The sequence below is a fragment of the Halictus rubicundus genome, chromosome 6 (assembly GCF_050948215.1).
Source record: "Halictus rubicundus isolate RS-2024b chromosome 6, iyHalRubi1_principal, whole genome shotgun sequence".
In the NCBI taxonomy this organism is placed as follows: domain Eukaryota; kingdom Metazoa; phylum Arthropoda; class Insecta; order Hymenoptera; family Halictidae; genus Halictus; species Halictus rubicundus.
Window position 1 is genome coordinate 8007983 of NC_135154.1, and position 20941 is coordinate 8028923.

The 20941-nt window shown below is 35.4% G+C and overlaps 2 protein-coding genes across 11 annotated transcripts; both read left to right on the forward strand.

Annotated features, from left to right (window-relative positions):
• The first annotated feature begins 261 nt into the window (after positions 1–261).
• Positions 262–18804, forward strand: LOC143355167 (protein ECT2-like). 10 transcript variants are annotated; one of them, XM_076789749.1, is made up of 18 exons: positions 262–613; positions 722–781; positions 2806–3034; positions 4093–4303; positions 4396–4531; positions 4646–4855; positions 5101–5250; positions 7230–7364; positions 7423–7672; positions 8261–8388; positions 8456–8852; positions 8922–9362; positions 9464–9618; positions 9740–9825; positions 11092–11184; positions 11880–12054; positions 13333–13451; positions 14522–18804. In XM_076789749.1, exons 3-18 carry the CDS (start codon positions 2968–2970, stop codon positions 14562–14564), a joined length of 2796 nt encoding a protein of 931 aa, XP_076645864.1. In that variant the 5' UTR covers positions 262–613; positions 722–781; positions 2806–2967; the 3' UTR covers positions 14565–18804. The 10 variants fall into 10 exon arrangements, with proteins under 10 accessions (XP_076645864.1, XP_076645862.1, XP_076645863.1 ...); XM_076789747.1 differs by having other exon boundaries at positions 262–840; XM_076789748.1 differs by having other exon boundaries at positions 262–781.
• Positions 5267–7221, forward strand: LOC143355168 (uncharacterized). The gene has a single exon (XM_076789759.1). The coding sequence runs from the start codon at positions 5572–5574 to the stop codon at positions 6805–6807; it is 1236 nt and encodes a 411-aa protein (XP_076645874.1). The 5' UTR covers positions 5267–5571; the 3' UTR covers positions 6808–7221.
• Positions 18805–20941: the final 2137 nt, after the last annotated feature.

The following is a 20941-nucleotide window of genomic DNA, read 5'->3' on the forward strand; positions in this document are numbered from 1 at the left end:
TTCAATAGAGATCAAAGCAGTTTCAGATAAATGATAATGTCGCACGAAGCATTTACTGAAGCTAGTTCTGATCCCAGCCACAGATTTAATAATACAGAAGTGGGTTCTGTTCCCTGCTAAAAATGACGTATTTAGGTTCTGTTCCATGCAAAAAGATGATGTAGGATCTGTTCCATGCTAAAAAGGCGATGACACAAAAGTGGGAACGCCGAAACCCCGGGCGTGAGCACTCTATGCAATACAAGTGGCATCATGTTTCTGACGGCGACAACTTCATGTTTATGTGAGCAGTAACGTAGTAACGGCGCGTAGAAGCTCTACGAATCGTTTGTTCTTCGTTCCACTATTTACAGTCGTTTAATAATAATAAAATACAGTCTTTCATCTTAGACTGTTGCGCATTTGCATGCGCCCTCAAATCCTATTGCAAAATGTAGCTAGTGTTTTGCTGTATTTTAATATCAATCACAATCTACGAGTCTCTTTGTGAACGATAAAGCGAGTTGTTCATACTAATCTGAAGTGAGTAGAATTTATTTAGTGCGCGCGTTATATTTACGAGGAGGGAAACAACATTTTAGTAATCTGTGAACAATGGCAAGTGGCTAAAGAAGTATGTATACACTAAGGGAAAACAACGGAGATAAGTAAAGAAAAATGCGGTGCCGCTGCCACTGATAATTTCGTGGACGCGCAACTCTATGACATTTGTGTCAAGCAGGAAAACAGAACGGACCACAAGGCTGTCATATTCGTGATGGATTTTAAATAAACATTAACGGTACAAAGTGTTGTTTAGTGCCAATATTCAAGCATATATACAGTCGCATTGTTATTAATGTACGTTCGAGTTTTCTATTTTGTTATAAAAGAGTAATGCTAGCAAAAATGAACGTGACAATTATCTACAATATTAGAAGTTACTTTTTAATAAACGAATATTGGATGTTATGTTAATGCTGTAGTTGTACATTTCGATACATTCTGTGCTAATTAATATTCTGTACTAATTAACATTCTGTACTCATTTACGGAATATATATTTCTGGATTTTGTTTTCACCTTAGTAACATTCTAAATGATTTTGTAGTGTGATAGAGTAAAGTAATTTCTAACTAAATTATAAATATTAGAAACTAATTCATTCATACTGAACACTACTTAAAACATTAAATTACTATTTTAAATGTCAATTTAGAGTTTAATATAACTAAAGTAACATAAAACGTTAATTAAGAAAATTAATTTTTAAAAAAGTTGAAATGAAACGAATATTGAATTTTGATCACGTCACAGAAATACTAATGCGACTGGGAATACATGCGAGAACAAGTGTTGGTATGTGTGTGCTCTAAAGGTGGGAGGGTAACCGCTATTACGGGTTCGGGTCGGGCCGCCAAAATTCGGGCGGGCTCGGACGGGTACTCGTGATATACGAATACTCTGGTAACCCGCCTGTTCGGACTGCCCGAAACAGTCCAGCTACAGCTACCTGAAGCAGTCGGCTTATCCGAGTATGTATTCGTACGTTACGGGTACCTGCCCGAGCCCGTCCGACTTCCTCCGGCCCGACCCGAACGACCGGGTACCCGACGCACTGGACAGCCCGCACACTCCTAATTGTGTTCAGAATGTGCGAATACGTAAACAGCTTTTCCTCTCCAACGTCTCGCAATTCAGAAGACGCAGTGTGACATTAAGGGAAGTTAGAGAAAGATTGTCTTTGCTTTAATTGGTTAACAAGTTGGTGCTGCAAAAGTGCTGCCCTCGTAGTTATAAACAAAGAGAGATAGCGGCGAGTGAGCAAGAGAGGACAACGTGAGCAGAAAATATACACTGTGTGATAAAACGATAGCACATCCTGCATCTTGTAAAGTTTTGTATTAAAAACTGGTCAAATACATTTTCCATATTATTAATAGTTTTTGGCACGCCTGTATGTATAAGACGCTTAACTTTGTCGAGATTATTCATTTCGAGAAAATTTTATAGTACGCCAGTGGGATAAAATTGACTCAGTAAAGTATTAAAAAATTATATGAACCTTCGCATGACAGAACCACTAAATGTCAAGAAGGCGCAACAGAATATAATTTACAAATTCGTTAATTTTTAGATCTCTAGATTTTGGTAAAAATGTTATTCTTGTCGAATAAAGCCAAACAGGTGCTAAAATCCAATTTGATTTTACTTATACATGTAGATCAACGTATCCAGAGGTAGCGTATATAAACGAATTTCGGTTGCAATGTGAAAGTAGATTAAAATCATGTAAAATCATAATGTGTGCTGTAATTCAGTCACACAGTGTATAATGTCTAATGTGTTGTAGACATACGGCATAGCTTGTCTCATTCTATCATGCATGATCTTCTGCGCATACGCTGGGCTCGCGAGCCCCACTACAAGCACGCAGTACGAAACGGAGACATCGTCGAAGGCGCGTGCTGAGTTTCGTTCAGCTAGTGATACGTGTGCGAAAAAGAGTATGTGTACAGACGAAACGGTAGAGTGAGACAAGCTTGTCTGTCCGCAATTCGCGTGGACATTCGGGCACATAAATGCTTGTTTCGTTTCTGTTTTCCTCGTTCATCGGTTTCTCCCTGTCTCGAAGGCCTGCGTGTGACTCGATGCGCAGTGGTATGGTGGGGCTAAAAAACGTGATCTCAGAGAGATCGCCGAGTGCGACGTTGCAGAGGCAATGCTGTATTTGAGAGGTTTCTCGCGTACCGTAGGATCTATGAAAAAGATTCACGTGGGGGACCTGTTCGGGATTCGAACTCTAATATCGTTTGTATGAAACAGAGGTGCTATATAAAGCGCCATCGGAGCCAACACTGTTCTCCTGTATTTTTTTCGGGTCCTTTCTCTGGATGGATATTCGCCCATAGGAGGCGCTCTGAATAATCAGTGCGAAGAAGAGTGTATCTAGATACAAGTGAAACGATGTTGTAACTAACGGCCAAAATGGAAGAGCAAAGCGTTCACAGCAGTATCAGTGATATAAATAGTGAAGAGGCTGTTAGAAGTGAGCGTAAGTTCGTTAACATTGTCGTTTTTAATGTTAACGCTTGTGGTCTGGTGTTCATTGCATTAGTCGATACGTATAAGTTAGCCAGCAGGATGAACTAACCCTACCTCACTCTTTATCAAAACTCACGCGACAATACTCGTGTCTTATATCTGTTACCTATCCTGATCCATATATAAATTAAGATTTAATATCGGTTACCTTCGCCATGTATTCTCGTATTATGTTTTGAAGTTTACGCGGGAGGAATGTCAACGGTTCCTTATAAATACGGCCTTGACTTATTCTCCAAAATTACGTCAGAATTGAATAATTTATCACTTTGTGTCCACATTTACTACACTTTTTCGTAGACCACTGTATTCTCGTTTTATGTTTACCGTATTTTTAATATTTAAAATTGTAGCGTTATTTGAGGATTAATAAATTAACACCACTGGGGGAAGATATCATGTAAAATATTGTTTCTTATTTAGTTTCTGTGATTGTGATTTTACTTTATCTACCCTTAATCGATTAATCATCGAACAGTAAATGATATGTCACTTTAGGTGCTTAGGGCCTATATATTTTTGTTTTGTTTTGTTTGGCTTAGTCATTATTTGAGAGGTATTTAAAATATGGAAGTGAAAGGTACAAGGGGGTTGTTTGGTGTCCATTGTGTCAAATAAGATTAGGTGTACAACAATAGCTGTTTATTGCAGTCATTGTTCCCGAATTTGAAAAGATTGCTTCTATTGTCATAGCAGAATTAGTCACTCTTTATTCTAGTAATCATTCAGATTTCAAGAATGTTATTCGAGAATACTATTAATACTAAATACTAAAATTGAGAAAGTGATCTAAAAAGTCAATATTATTGGTAAATAATAGTTTCCTATTTTTAAAAAGTGAAAAGATATACAAGTTATTTTTTAATAACATTTTTTATAATATTTTTTGGTGTTTAAAGCTTGTGACTGTCACAGGCTAGTCACTTAAGCGGTTGATAATGAATTTATTACAATAATAATAATCTCTTGTAACAATATTGTACTAAGCAAATATTTTTTAATTTGCAGCTGTGATTATTCCACGCAAAAAACGAATATGCTTAATCGGTGCAGCTGGGGATGATCCTGCACTTGGTGCTGCTGCTCAGCAGTTTAGTGTACCTGTCCTCACATCGGAAACTGGTTTAGAATATGTAGAAGATACAACATATTGTACTTATTTTATATTAAAGCAGTTCGAGGGAGTTGAATACGATGCTCTCCATAAAAGTGCTCATAGGTTTGTCATAATTTTCTTCACGTATTCTCTAATTCATGAAATATTCGTCAAAAGAACCTGACTTTTGGCTGTTCTAATTAAACAAATTATAGAATATTGGGACCGACGGCGCTTCTGCAATTGGCAGAAAGAAAGGACACACTACCTAGTATTAACAGACCTATGTATACACAAGCTATGGTAGGCACGGTGGTAGTATTTACTGGATTTAGGAAGAAGGATGAATTGGTTAGTATTAAGCTATGGATTTATATTTATTAGAAATGTATATGAAACAACCAAATATTATATCATCAAGTAGAAATGCAAGGAATTTTTATGATACTGATCTTACCTTTGCAGACCAAATTGATCAACATGATTCATAACATGGGTGGAAGTATTAGAAAAGAAATGGGTGCAAAAGTGACACATCTTATCGCTAATTGTTGCGGTGGAGATAAGTATAGATATGCAGTCACATTTCGGGTACCAGTAATGTCGATGGATTGGGTGACAGCCTTATGGAATGCCAGAAACGATATTTCCATTTATGGAAACAATGAAGAACTGGTAACTATATCATCTGTAATAATTATTACATCTTTGTTTCGATTATTTTTAGAGGTGCGCGAGAACACGAAAATGTTGGGTCGTGACGGGTCCCTTCTTGTCTTGTCCCGACCATCGGGTACCCGACATTTTCGGGTTCTCGCACACATCTAATTATTTGATGTTATAAAGTGAAAAAAGTACTGCATTATGAAGATAAAATTTGTTTATCTTCATATGTTATTTTAAACAAATATTTTCTGAAGCAGATCACTGCTTATAAGTTGAAGCCATTTTTTGGTGCAAAAGTATGTTTCTTTGGTTTCCCTGAAGAAGAGAAACGTCACATGTGTGAAGTTTTGCAACAGCAGGGCGGTGAACCTACCGAAATTGACGATCCAAACTGTACGCATGTGGTGAGTCCGAAATAAAATATTTCTTGTTTAACGTATATTGTTTTTCAGTGTATAACACGAGCATTATACATTTAATGTACAAGCACATAATGTATAAATGGTCATTGCATTCTTTAGGTAACAGATGTAGGAAGTGGTGAATACAAGAAACGCAACAATGCTTCTAACACGCTACCATACACCAAACATCCTCATTACATTCCACACCAATACACAAAAACAAAACCATTTTCCTTTACTTATTACAATCCATATACTAACACTATCCCTAACGCAAAAGCAGTAAACCTATCACGTATCTGCAGTATTAATTACGCGACAATGCCAACGAAATTGAATAACAAATATTTCTCGCATGGATTGTCTTCTTCTTTGCCACAATACTTAGACTATAAAGAAAACAAATTTAATCATTCCAATTCAGATAATATTAGTCAAGATTCGGCTATTTGTATGGATGATAATTTGTACGATGGTACAAATTTGCCAGATGAGTCTTATATGTCCGAGTTTTCTATTGCACGAGCTGATTCAGGCATTGACATGTCTTCACTGAAGTATAACATAATGCAAACTAACGGTTTAATTGTATCAGGACAAACCAATTTTCCTGTAATGCCTATGACATTGGACATGCCTTCTGCATTTTCATTTTCATTAGCTAAGAATGAGAAGAAGATAGAAGATAATATGTCCGATGTTTCGAGTAATAATACTGGCCATGAAAATGTAGAGGATGAATCAAGATCATATTACTTTAAATCGTCTACACTCTGTAAAAAAAGAATCACTCCACGTGTGAACAAACATTACTTCGAAACCGAAGCACAAATGTTGAAATCTTGTAAAAGCCCACAGTATTCGCAGAGTTCTATCTTTCTTAATAGGAAAATCATATCTCCCAGACGGTATATTAAATGGCGAAAAGTGAAGTCTTGCATAGCAATTCATAAACTTGATTCTCCAGAAAAATGTAAATTTAAGAAAGTTTATTCTCAGCCTAATTTATTAAAACGATTTGACGCGGAACTTAATGAGTCTCTTTTGCATACTCCCCATACACCGATGACAAAGAAGAAAAGTTTTTTGAGTACATGTAGATTGAGTTCATCTATGTTGTCGAAGCTTAGTCATATAAATTTACCAATGTTTAAGCAGTATGTACTTGTTAGTCCATCGAAAAAGACGCCAGAAACTCATCCAAGGCAGAAGTATACTCCTTTGCCTAGTCCCCTCCCTGTACCTGCGAAGGTGGCAAAGTTATCAAGTACTCAATGTGGTTTGAAAAGTCCGTTTACATCATGCGGAAAATATTCGATTCATTCTTCAAAAACTTGCGATTCGAAAGATGATTATGAGAAACATGAGAAACCAGAGGACAAACAATTATTCTCGGTACTTTTATTTTCTTTTTTTAATGGGATTCGTAGTTGTGGAGAAACTATAAAACGTAGGATTTGGAAAGGAAATATGGGGCACGACAAAACAAATGTAGAAACAAAGTATTTATTGATGAATGTTTTTGTTGTACGTAGATTTACGTATCCACTGGGTTAGACATAGTAGACTGTCCTATCTTTGTGATGTCATCCCCTGTGTCGTGTTAAACTGCATATTTGCAGACGTGTTACCGTCAACAGTAATTTGATATCCACATATTTGTACTCCTAACGCCTCGTCCTCAAACTATTGATGCTCCACTTTATGATGCATATTGTGTTATTCTAATATTTCTGTTGCACTACTGGTATAAAGGAAATCAAAAAGTAGAGGTGTGCGAGAACCCGAAAATATCGGGTCTGGACGGGTCGAGAATTTTATTCGGAATCGGGACGGGTTCTCGAAAATTTGGCGATTCTCGAATATAGGAATTTTCGGGTTCTCGCATAGCTCTACTAAAAAGTTATTGCGTCCATTGAATGTACCAGTGTCTAAAAATCTGTAAGTTATTGTAAAATTACAAGTTACTCTTATTTTAGGTTGTGGATGAATCAAATGTAAATGCATTACCGGACTTGGCGTCTGTAAGAGCCCATATCGTGAAAGCTGAATGGTTTTGGACATCCGTGCAAAATGAGGGAGCGGCTGATGAAAAGGAGTATTTATTTGAAGATGTACGTGTGTTAAGATTGTTGTATAAATTTAGCGTTTAATAGCTGATTTTATGTCCAGTATTTGGAATCTGTTCTATCGCCAACGATATCAGCTAGACGTGATAGTCAGCAAACAACCACTCCAAGCACAGCGTCCACAAGACGGAAACGTAAACGACTAGCAGAAACTTTGTCTAGTTTGGTTCAAAACGGCGCGGATTCACCAGCTCTGCATAAAAGGCGATCCAGTATCAGCGATGCCGGTCTTTTGAGTGTTAGTGGAAGCTTTCTTGACTGTACATCGAGTCCAGATAAGCCATTACTTGATGGTTAGTTATTTGGCTTTTGCAGTAAACTTTCAGCTTCTTATACTATAACATTTTTTCAAGCGTAACATTCCTCAACTATCATTTCTTACAATCAGTGATTGTCATACACAAACTGATTTAACATAGACGACTTAATCTTTTTAACTGTCCAAGGTACATCTTCCCTTCTTTTGTGGTTCATTTATTTTGCTCAGTGGATTGGTATATTTGATTTAATTATTTTTCTTTAGTATTATCTTACTAACAACGCATATAATCCAAATTGTTGAATTTAACCCTGATCCGTCCCACGTGTCAATTTGACACAATTTTCACGTAAAGGATCATGTTGTTCTGCGATTTGTAGAACAATTGATCTGAAACTTTATAACTTTTATTTTTTTAACGTGAAATATATACAGTTAAGTTGTTTGTTGTACCACGCTGTTTCACCATGTTTTACCATTGTGTCAATTTGACATAAGAGGGACACATTAAGTTGCAAAAATGAGGGACGGATGGGGTTAATACTGCTAACAATAGGTACACATTTACATGAACCATGTAAAGGGGAAGATAATATAAAATTGAATTATTGATAACTATCAGATATTCCAGAAGTGGAAGCTGTGAGTACGGACAGTTCCAGAAAAAATTTATCGCCTCGCCACCAAGTTTTCTTAGAATTAGTGCAAACTGAGTCAAATTATGTCGGCATTCTCAGTACAATTATGACGGTAAGTGCATCTTCGTCCTGTTTTGTAATTAGAAACACAGTAAAGTGATATACTCAATTCGTTTCAGTTGTTTAAATCACCTTTGGAAGATCTCATAGATACAAGTGACGAGCTATTAAATGGTACCGAAGCTAAAATTGTATTTGGTAATTTCCCGCCCATTTATGAAGTCCATAAAAAAATGTTAGAAGAATTAAGATATAGTGCAACACACTGGATGGAGGACATTAGTATAGGCAATATATTTCTAAAGTTTGCACCGGACCTAGTCAAAGCATACCCGCCGTATGTCAATTTTTTCGAAAACACAAAGGAAATGCTCGACCAATGTGATCAAAATAAACCGCGATTTCACGCCTTTCTGAAGGTTTGTCAGACAAAACCTGAATGCGGCCGACAAAGCTTGAAGGAGTTGTTGATCAAACCAGTACAAAGGTTACCCAGTATTAGTTTATTATTAAATGGTGAGTGGTTTAATTGTTATTAGGTACCTAATTATAAGCGTACCTCGGCACTTATATTATTTATTACAGATATCCTTAAACATACGAATAAAAATAATCCAGACCATAGCGCATTGGAGTTGTCGATTAGCAGTATTAAGGAAGTCATGACGTATATAAACGAAGATAAAAGGAAAACAGAGGGCCAACTAGTTATGTTCGATATTTTCAATGAGATTGACAATTGTCCGCCGCATTTAGTTTCTTCGCATCGATCATTTATTGGCAAATGTGATGTGATGGAACTCAGTGAAGGTTTGAGCGGGCGTGGTGATCATTTAGTTTTATTCCTCTTTACTGATACACTCGAGATTTGTAAAAAGAGATCTAAAGCCTTCAATTCACTGAAAAGCCCTAATACAGCAAATGGATTGCATGCGACCAAATTAAGTCAAGGGAAGCCATATAAACATATTAAAATGTTATCACTCAGTACAATAAAAAAAGTTGTGGACATACGAGAAACTGACGGTAAGCTAATAATATATTGTATTAAGATCAACTTAAATTGTGATGCTTTTTTACACATTTGACTATTACTTATATTGTATAATAAGTATTTCTATTTGCAGAATGCCATAAAGTATTTGCCTTAATGGTGAGAAGTAATCAAGAGTTGAAAGAAAAATTATTTTCATTTACGATTACCGACGAAGAAGTAAATAAAACGAATTATTTACGGACTTTATGCAGGCAAATGGCCAATACAGTATGTAAAGCTGATGCGGTAAGTTGTAACGTATTTTCACAAGCACTTCGATTTCATTTCATTTTTTTATCATTGCAGCGATATTGTTCTGTTACAAATGTTGGTTGTAACATTTTTACCTTTTTTTTTTTGTGCACAGGACACGTTCCTGATATGTCTTGATTCGCATCAACTTGAAATTGACACAAGTGATGTAGCATTAGGAACTTTAAGTAAAGCATTTAAGTAAGTAGTCAGAATTAAATCTGAATTTGCTGTACAGTTTTAATTTTGTTGATTCTACTCCTCACAAAACTGTAAGTACATTTTTACAAATTGCACATAACATTTATAAAAAAAAAGAATATTTTAGAATTTTGAATTTCGTACCACAAACGTGTCTTCTGAATACCAGGTAGTTTGTATTTTATGTTTACATTGTTAAGATTAAATTGATAATACTTACAGTTTTGTAGAGACATGTTTCAAAAAAGCACATATTCGTCTTTAGCTAGAAAGTCTTTCGTTGAACGCAACAAAAATAAATAGTACTTAATATTTCGACTCTAACGAGGACCAAATGTTAAGTGTTACAGGAATGTTTAATTCATTTTACATATGAGCTGTTCTTTGTAAAGTCATTTTTATTTTCTGCTCGGTAGGGTACTTATCCCTATTAGTGATCCCATCCCTATTAATGTGCTTTTATAATTAAATAAGCAGTAAAAATTGACTTGAACAAATAAGTGCTGGAACTATTTTTTTAAATTAGATTGACCTATTAATGTGTATGTTACGAAGGATAATATTGCATTTTTTTACTCTTAAAGTAAATAAATAAATATTCCAATAAGAAGATCGGGTTTGAGAAGCAATATAAATTTTGAACAGATGAGATTAAAATTAAATACTTTATGAATTAATTCATGAATTAACAAGTTATCTTAACAGCACAGTAATTGGGACAAGTACCCTAGTATAGTTAGTCCAAAGAACTACCTCATACAGCATGTAGCTCTTAAATGATGGTCTCTGCTAGGCTAGTTTAGTTTATATATATTATTGCATTATGACTAAGTTCTACTAAACTATAGACATATTCTTCAGTTACACTCCTTTTCGATTACATATGTTACTCTGGCTCTGCTCAACGTATTACTTTGTCTGTTTTCTTCTTTCATTGACTTATATGAATTTAAAAATTTAGCATTAGTTAGCTTTTCATTTTTATGTTCGCTTAAATAAACTTGTCCAACATTACAATAATAATTGCAATTTGTCAAACATGCGTAATCGAATAAGAATGCATTTAGAATAAAGTTGTTGCATTTTAAATATAGATAGTACATACTGTTGCATACATATCGATAAATATACATTAAATAGAACATATATTTTTATAAACAGTATACACAAATTAAGAAGGGAAAAGTTATTTGGTGCTCTAAACTGTTTTTCTCCTGTATTGCATGTTAACAAAAAATAATGGGGCGACGACTCGTTTGGTTGCAGGAGCCTATTTCATAATTTTTACCTGGAGTATATGGACCCGTATGTGTTCCTACTCAATAGCATGTGTGAAACCACGTTACATGTCCCACTACCGTCAGTTTTCGCACCAGGCTGATTATCTTTTTTTTATTCGCTTTGATCCTTTGCTCCTTGCTTGTACGAAAAAATCGGTTACATTTTTGAACATTTAAAATTACATTTTTACGAGAATAATTTGACCAGTTCAAGCGTAATATAGATTTCATATCAGCCTGTTACAAATTATTAACATTTTATGATAAAAATACTTAATGTCATTTTGATTCAGACATTCGTACAACTTACAAATTTACTTACACGCTTTTGGTTTACAGACAATGAAATTTGTATTTAAAAACGTTGTTCAGTTGAGCCCTATTTACACGTTTACACACTTGTAATGTAGATTGGCACTTGTATAAATCTATTTGATAGTTCAGCATGCACACATTTAGTTGTCTATGATTTGGCTTTTGCACGTACGTTAAAATTAACAAATTAGAACGTAATATTTACTTGAACTGGTTTGTTAAGGTTTGGGGTTTCTTTTATTTTTACGTTTGCTAATTCCTTTAGTTACTAGAAAGTTTATTTCCCTCAATTTAGCATACAAAGCCATGAAGTCAGTACGTCATGAAGAACTGTTAATATTTCTTTTTTTTTTGTGAAACTACGAGTGTAACGAAGTGGGGAATAAAGTTTCAGTGAAGCGTTACTTTTTTTTCTCGATGATTAGATTAAGTAAATTTGTAACGAACATTTTTCTTCAGATTTGCGTCTCGTACAAGGATGAAAGTCGGCCGAGCGTTTAGTTTTAACAAAACCCCAAGTAAATTGAAAAGAGCGATGTCAACAATGATGTCACCGTTTGGATCAACGAATAGCCTGACGCCCGCAAGTCAACAGCTTGCACAGATGCGGCTAGCTAGTTGCAACAATATTAACGTTAGTTGACTTGTTTATTATCGCATGCGTTTTGCTTATCTATACGCTTATGCTTTCTTTGAAATTTCTCCTTGCTTACTTTCGTTTCACGACAGGAGAATGTTATCTCTTGAATATGATTTTTTAACGCGAGCTTTCTTCCGTAGTAGAAACTGCTTAAATGCATGGCTGCAAAACTGCTCGTGCTTTTAATTAATATCTTTTGCCTTGTATACATGTTGGCAGTATAACATTATAAAAATATTCGATACATTGTGTTTTTGCATATTTCCCAACGCTTAAACGGAGTAACAATGTTCCTTCCTTTTTATCGTGTAAAAGCATCCCGCGAATGCTAATCAAAAGATTATTTTATTGTATATACGCACATTATAATATATATTATTTTCTTATGATAATTTTAATACATTGCTGAATCTTTTTTTTATTCCGTGAGTTTGCACTTATCCATAGTGTATGTGTTCTTTTTTGCCACAATTTGTTTCGGTACAAGAACAATTGTAAATCTCATGTTTACGACGATTTAATGTTAATGGATAAATTTTCATTCTCCACCACGTAAGTATTGTCGCAGTGCCTTATTTTATTGGATGAGTATTAAATCGTGAAATTGGAAATGTCATCCTTTTAACGTCTTCTCTCGTGAAAGGGAGTAGAGGGGAGGATTACTAGACATCTACTTTTCAACAGGCAAAATTCGTTTTAGGAACGTGACGACACGCAGTGTTTCGACTGGATCAAAATACTTCGCGTCACAAATTAGATTGCAAATTCCGTATTTATCTCGTTAATGAACAAAGCAATATCCTTAGAATGGATTCTACAAGTGTTGAAAATTTATATTTTTACAAAGTTAACTTTGCTTTTATAGAGACATTTATAGCAGCAGATATTTACTTTCTCTTTCTCTTTTTTTTTGTTTTTGTTATAGCTCTGAGTAGCAAAAAAAGCTCAAATAGGCTGGATCCCATTTTGTTGTTTTTCGTTTCGTCTTCTTTTTTTTTTGTAAAATATATTTGCACTGAAAAAAACTACATGTACAAGCATTTTTTTTTCATTACACCTTTTTAATTGCATGTTCTATCAGGTATTTTTTTTTAAATTAGTTAGATTTAAATGTGAATTGAATCTTGTTTGTTTGTCATGCATTTTTTGCTTTGATAAGTGTGGTTTTGTTCTCCTGTTTTATTTTTTTTTTTGTTTTCAAACGCTGTAGGTATTTTTTCCAAAATTGTGTATATGATAATAGGATAAATAGATATTCGTATATCTTTCCAGGAGCTGGGTAATGGTGGTTCAGGCTCGCCATCTAGAGATGATGTTCTAGTAGCACCCATGTCGGTTCAGCCGACACGAAAGGCCAAATGCAGTTCCCTCAGTATGGCTTCGTTAAGAAGGTTGTAATTAGTATGTCAAAAAGCAATGCAATTTTTCCTCTTGCTGCTATTGCATAACCACATTTGGTCGTCTTGCCCATTGTTATTGTGCCTTAAATTTCTTTCATTTTGTGTTTACTCGTCTTTTGAAACACAATAGTTAAGAGATCCATATACGTAAACTATTGTTTGCACATTGATATATTTGATATCCGTATCGGTACACGGATGCATAAAGTCATTTGATTTGGAGTAACTGTAAAGACTGGATTGAAATTTTTAGTTGTATGTACATTTAAAGCAGTGTAAAGTAATTATTACTAAATAGAATGTAAATGTGTTGTAGAAGTCTATTAATTCATTTGGACAGATTCAAATGAAGGTTTACAAGTAGCTTGTTGTAATTTATGTTATGGATTAAAATACTCATGTTGGTCAGGAAAGCCTACCATGACACATTGTGAAACGTGGATATTTTGCAAGTACGGTAAATTCACTGTTCACGTTTGATCAAATCTGATGATATTATTTGGTGTCGTTGTTCGTATGTATATACATATTCGAAACAAACACAAAATTAATCTGTAACGTTTCTTGCGGTTCATATTGTACCAATAGTTTGCAATCACTTTCTTCTGGGGATCATGATTATTCTTAAGCATCTAATTATTGTCTAAAACCATTGTAGACGCGACACTAACAATGGTGCCCATTAGCATTACTTACGAGGTCATATAATAACTAATTTAATACGTAGCTTAACTAATGCATATTTATTTAACAATTTTAGGTTTTCAACCTTCACAGTTTCACATAATAATAAATTGAACATCCTCGCTTATTCTTTTGGTTTGACGCAATACTGTACTTGTATTTAGTGTTTTCTGTCAATATTTGTTTTATATATGAATCTCTCCACCAACTCGATCAATATTTTCGGACGAACTTCATACTAAACGAAACATGCAATCAAATCGAAATATGTTTAGCGTTTGTTCACGATGAAAAGAGTTGGTGTAGTTTTTTATCTTATATACATATATGTATATGCGTCCATCGTCTTTTTGACGTTTGCTTTGTTTATCCTCCAGAAATTGTTCAGAGGAAGTCATGCAGGACAAATCCGATCTTTGAAGTACAGGGCATGAGTAATACGCAAGTATGTTGTACCTATTTCTTTGGTGTCAGTGAATGGTTTGTGTAAGACGGTAGAGATCCTTCGAGACGTGGATGGGAAGATAAGAAACATTTTGTGCAAACGACAGATAAAAGTTAAAAGACGTCTGCAAATTTTCTAAACAAAAAAAAAAAACAAAGAAACCGAAGTTCAATTTTCTACTTGCCTTGTGCCAACAGAACTATGTGTGTTTTATAAAAGAAAATGTACATTGCCATTTATGCTTTAAGAAGCTACAATTATATTATATATATTAACGACCTACTGTATGTAATACTCTACCAGTCGTTAATTTTTATATGTAATATTCGAGTAATTCAAGCTCTTGTCTCAGGAAGACAAACGGAATTGGATTTACAATAAGGCAAAGAACATTACATTTCCAGTGCTGCAATACATACGCCTGTAATATATAGTAACATGCACTAGGTGCATGTATATAGGTACACAAGGTTAGTACCGACGATTAGCGTTGGGTCGTCATCTACGCTGCTTTAAATAGGACTTTATTTGTAAATGTAATTATGATTTAACAGCAGGAACGATCACATAAGACGAACATCTACATAAATTCGTTCCTCAATATTCTATGTGATACGAATTGAATCTCCTCAAGTATCGAAGCGTCCATCTTATCCTTTTGGCTCCTTGTAGCTAGAGTATTGCACTGGCTTCAGTCAGTCGCATTGCCAACTTGCGCGGGAGCAACAGGAAGAGCAACATACTCCTTCCACCCGATAGAAGGTGAATTGTTAAGTTGCCGAGTAATCTCGTATACTTACAGGCTCCTTCCCGGGGAACTCCTAAGGAACAGCTCCAGACAGGTTCTCATTCCCAGGCACAGGCGGTAGAACTGTAAGGAATCATCCTATCGTAGTCCAGCCTTTCGCTTCTTGGAGCTTGAGGGAGTTGTCATGGTAGGGATCTTGAGAGGTATATCTGCTGGTGTCAGCAATGTTTTTTCCCCGCGGGGTTTTCCTCCTGGACTGAACCCCTTCCTGGGGTTGTCCTGGAGATCTAGCAGATGACCCATTGTTCATTTTTTCTAAGAACTTAGCGCCTCGTCTTCTTGGCGGGCGGTTCTTCCTCAGTCAAGAGCTAGATTTTTTTAGTCTCCACAGCTATTGTCACCTTGGCCCATGTATCTTTACTTGCTTGTTGTTCCTTGGTCTGGGACTTTGATCGTTTCTTCCCAGCGTCGTCGGTGCTAACCTTGTCAGCAACTGCAGCATTCGTCTCGCTTGCGTTCAGCATAATGTCAGTTACGGCTTCTTAACCAGTCGTAGAATCGTATGTACAGTCTGCCTAGTAAGAGTATTAGAACGATATTTATAAAAGTAATACAGTTTTCTTCCGATATAAGACGACCATGTTTTTCTTCGCAACAAGAAAATCTCTACCCCCTCATCTTCTTTGAAGTTGTCCGCTTGGTCCCAGAACGAGAGGGTATATTCGAGAAAAATAGGTACCCTCATTCGCAATACGTCGAAGGCTCTCCTAAGCCACTGACTTGCAACGAAAGAAAACTGTACATGAACGAAGAAATCGTTTCAACGCTCTTACTGAGCAGACTATATATACATATACACACATAATATATGTATATGTATACATATACACTTTTGTGCCATTGTATCTAATTTGATAGATGTATTTAGAGTTTATTACAGTGCCTGAAGACAATTCATGGTTTTTTGAAGTGGAAAAAAAAATAAAATGTGTGAGGTTAACTTATTAAATTAACAGTGATTGTATATTTCTTGTCTAAAATTTAATACAGCTGCCATGTTTGCTACGCTCTCGACTTCTCAATGTAAAGTATATTAGGATACTGTGGCTGCGTCATCTTTCTACGTTTATATTGTAACAGATAATTATATTTCGAAGTCGTTCGGAATATAGAATGTCACAGAAAATTATTGCTTCATTGGAAATAGCTCATACCAGTTGCAGTATGCTCGTTTCTTTTACGATACAATGTATGTATATACATGCATAAGAATAAGATTTGTCAAAAGATGATTACAGGAAGACAAGAGTAAGAGAGATTCTGAACATGCGAATGCCAATACTTGTTTCTTCTGCATATTAAGCTATTAAATATCCGATAGTTGTAAAAGGTCATAGTTCACTAGCATTACATTATTGTTACATTTCTTAGGTGTCCAATTATACGCTTATAGTAATTGCTGATTTTTTTTAAAGATATACATTAAGATACGTAATTTGTCGTTTAGATTACAAGATATTTTGATGTCTACTCTTCGAGGATGTAAATGTTTTCTATCCTTATATGTGAAATGTGTTACATTGATCTGACTGTCCGTCTGAAATATTTATATATAACCGTTTATACGTCGTTTGAATCATATGGAAAATACACGTGATGTATGTTTTAAAGTTTCTTTGTGCATTCAGGTGTCGAAGATCGTGAACGTTTTGAGAAATTTATACTACAAGAATAGGGGTATTGATGTAAAGGAAGATCGCTATTTTCGTTGTTGTAATCTTTTTGATGTACAATAATTGTTTCTGAGAAACATATCACTTTACGTAGAGTTACATATTATCTGTAGTATACAAAATGTATTTGTATATATTCCAGCTCAGTGAGCAGCCTGTTAAACAAACATATCACAACATTTCAGTGGTTGAGGAAGAAATGAAAGAATATCATTGCATTGTTAGAGTACTTTCAATGTCGATTACAAAATGCCTACACAGTTTCTTATTTCGGTTGTAAACACAATTACCCTTAGAACAAATTAGTTTTTCCCACATTGTACATCGTTTATTAGTGATAATAACGACAATAGTAGTATGACATTACTTCTTCTTATTTTCCCGTTTTCTTTCACGAAGTTTGAATTTCTGATAAATTAAGATAACAAATAGATATAAAATCTAGTAGCTGTTCAAATTGAAACTTTTAGTTATCTTATTTTCTCTATCTTCGATGTAGTCTTTTACAAATCAAAAATTGCACGCACAACTACAGTTGGAAATGTCGTTAATAAAGATTTCGAGGAAAATTTTATGGACCAAAAAAGGTTGGGAATTATGAACTGTACAAATTAAGAAAAGAAAATTGTGAATAGAAGTGACGATTACGTCTTATCGAGGATATACATGTATTCTAATTTTCTACAGACTTGAAACAATTTTTTATAAAATACAAACGTCAATTATAGCGAAGAAGTCCTTGTGGATATAACAGAGAACTGTGTTTCTTGCAATTTTTATCTCTAACAACAGCTTCAACAACGAAACGCGTTGAAGAATTTAGAATAATATCTGCGGTAGAAGATTGCAAGGAAAGCAAACGAAAATTTGTTAGTTCTTTACAAGGACTGGTTACCTAAGTTCTTGCCTTTTTAATATTTACGCGCAAAATCGATTCAAAGTAATGTGCCTTCGCACGGAAAGGACCACTGAGAAACGAAAATCTTCGAAATATACCGGCGTGAATGGAAAAAGAATCACTTGAAGTGCGTTCTTGCGTGAAACCACGGAGGCTCTGGCAGCACTTCGTACTTCAACTTTTTAACTTATATTAGATTTTTAAGGGCTCGATATCGTACAATTTCCATGGAACGTTTCTCTGGCGGAGCGAACACCAATCTCTAGCACGATGTGTGGACATAGTTAAAAAAGAAATATATTACAGTACAAAAAGAATGTTCTAATCGTTTTTGCGCAACGTCACAACTATGAAAGTTGTTTAATTTTAATAAAATGATCGTAACTTCTCCCGGAAATTATTTTTGAAGTCTTACATTCTTAAATCCCATTATTAATATTATTAATTGCTAGGGAGATGCAAGTTTATGTTGGAACTCATCTCTGAAATGTTGATATATTTTCTTACGTCCACTGAGTCGTGGTAGAAAAAAAAAGTAATGTCTGGAAGGGTACGGGTCATGGAAAAACCTTCCGCACAAACATTGTTGGACTTGAGTTTTATAATCGCGGTGGCTGACATTTTCCCCTCTAACGATAAGCATGGGGAAAATTCCGTTTAGTACAGAACCCTGTATATATTGCCGATAAATAACATGTAAGTGTAGTATAGCGTAGATAATGTTTTTTTACTACACGCGCAAGGATATTGTAATACTTGTAATTCGCATATAGTCGTTACTATTTATATGATACTGTAACTGATTGTATAAATTTACTCTTTATTATGTAAACGGATGATCAGTGCTTTTTTTTCTCTCCCCGATATCTCTCGACTCTCGTGACCTTTATACTTACGCGTCAGCAAGAATAATTCACAAGAAAATAGCATTTAAGCGGAACATGCCGATAGTGACGATTTCAATGTATCTTTCTATATTAAAATTATTTGATTCGAACAGAGTATTTGATTTTTTGAAAATGGACGTTCATAATAGTCTTGAGTTTGCTCGTTTAAGACGACGTGTGCCCAGAATCCTTTTCGAGCAGAGTGGATCCTCTTCGTGCCGAGTTCCAACTTTAGATTGTTGTCTTTCCCTGAGAAAAGTCGATTAGGGCGAGTGTCCTTGCCTCAAGTGTCCGTCCCTCGTTGCAACTTCAGCATTTGCAAGCCATAAACGAGCAGGTCGTTTTTGACCTCAAGGGACCGGGAAGGGGAAATAACGTCGCTAGGAAAGACATGACCAATATTTATTTGTCATTGAAAGATTGTGGATATTTCTGATATTGCGGAATTTCTGTAGTGGCCATTTTCTGCTTGTCACAACTATCTTTCTCCATTTGTGAAACTTAGGGAAGTTAGCAGCTTCCATGAACCCCTGAATATTATCCATTAGACAATATCTTTTAGTCTTAAAGTATTCTTTGCTAGAAAAGAAACAAAAATTCTTAACAACAACAGGAATATTAAGAATATTATGGTCATCATCCTTATGTCCCACTTTTTTTTGTACATTTTTGGGCTCGCGTTAGGAAATTTATTTTAGCGTGTTTCGTTAGATGGATGCTGACACCACGTTTATTATCATTTACAAATGTATGATCATGAAGCACAATTTTCTGAATTAATTTCTTTTATCGTCCCCATTTTGGCTTGCTCGCCCCTACATTACTCTATCCTAATGTCTACTAAAGTATAATGTCGGTAGCAAATCAGCCAACGAATGGGAGAACCGGGTAACTAATGGCTGGGATTATGCGATACTTGGCAAAGAGGATCGTCCCCTGTGCGTTAAAATATTTTATAGGGTTGGGAGGCTCGAATCGAATATAAAATGTTCCATGACGTCGTATTATACATAAATATATTTATACTCGCGGATTTACTGGCATATTGGCGATGTCGTGATAAAAGAAAGTTGGTTTTATCTGTTTAAGCAACACCAGTAATTTGAAAGTAACGCAATGAACATTTATTCAGTGATTCTATGCATTTACTGAGAAAAATCATTGAAGATTAAAGAAGTGTAGAAATCCGAAAGAGTTTAAAAAGAAAACTAACGTTATTAAAGAAAGAGAGGATCATCTGCATAGCTTCTATTTTGGTCTCGCAATTAGTTGATACAATGGCGGTTTCACCGTACAATTCGGCACGGAAGTGTGCGAAGGTGTGACCGCGTGTTGCGCAAAATGTGCGCGGCGACATTTGCATCCGAAATTTCTCAGGAACCGTTCGTCCATTTTATTGCATTTTCGGGTTTGAAGCGAGATGGAGTCGTGGCGGTGCGACGGGATTCTCCATGGTGCAGTTGCAATAACCGAGACAACCATCAACGAAATGTCGACCGTTCGTCAACCGCAATACGCATCAACCTCGTTACCACTGTGCGGGACATTCTTGGCGTCGCGACAGCGGCCGCGTTTCCGGTGACTAAATCAGTTACTCTCGCTGTCCGCGTTTCCTGCTCGGATATTCCTGTTCGATATGGACGCAGGAATATCTCTGCACGTTTGCAGCGAGTTTGATTCGCGAGATCGGTTTCTCAATTTCCGCTATTTGCCCCTCTGCCCCCCGGTGCACTTTCATAATTTAATTTGGCTGCGCCGTCTTTGGCTCGTTAAAAGAAACGAGATAAGACCATTTTTACCATTATTTGTTACTAGACTGCCGATATTATGCATTCCATTTATGTTAGTATTTTTATGTTAGTATGTTCAAAAATAAATTTTAGATTTAATCCTATTATGAAATCGACGAAACACAATTTTAAAGTGCAGTAAATAGAGAATTCAGTGAATATTCTAATCAATTATATAGTAGTAAGAACGGCCCACATCCGAGAGTTAAAAATGCAACGAGTATAGAATATATTTAAGGGTTAAAGTACAATGTAGAAGTTTTCCCTTCGCCGCTTATCTATCGGAATGGTAAACA

What these genes read in the sequence shown, in the direction of transcription:
- LOC143355167 (XM_076789747.1), top strand. Translation starts at nt 2,968, where the DNA reads ATGGAAGAGCAAAGCGTTCACAGCAGTATCAGTGATATAAATAGTGAA. An exon ending in ATGGAAACAATGAAGAACTG is followed by an intron (nt 4,856 to 5,100) that starts GTAACTATATCA and finishes TATTTTCTGAAG; the next exon opens with CAGATCACTGCTTATAAGTT. An exon ending in AGTATGGCTTCGTTAAGAAG is followed by an intron (nt 13,452 to 14,521) that starts GTTGTAATTAGT and finishes TTTATCCTCCAG; the next exon opens with AAATTGTTCAGAGGAAGTCA.
- LOC143355168 (XM_076789759.1), top strand. Translation starts at nt 5,572, where the DNA reads ATGCCAACGAAATTGAATAACAAATATTTCTCGCATGGATTGTCTTCT.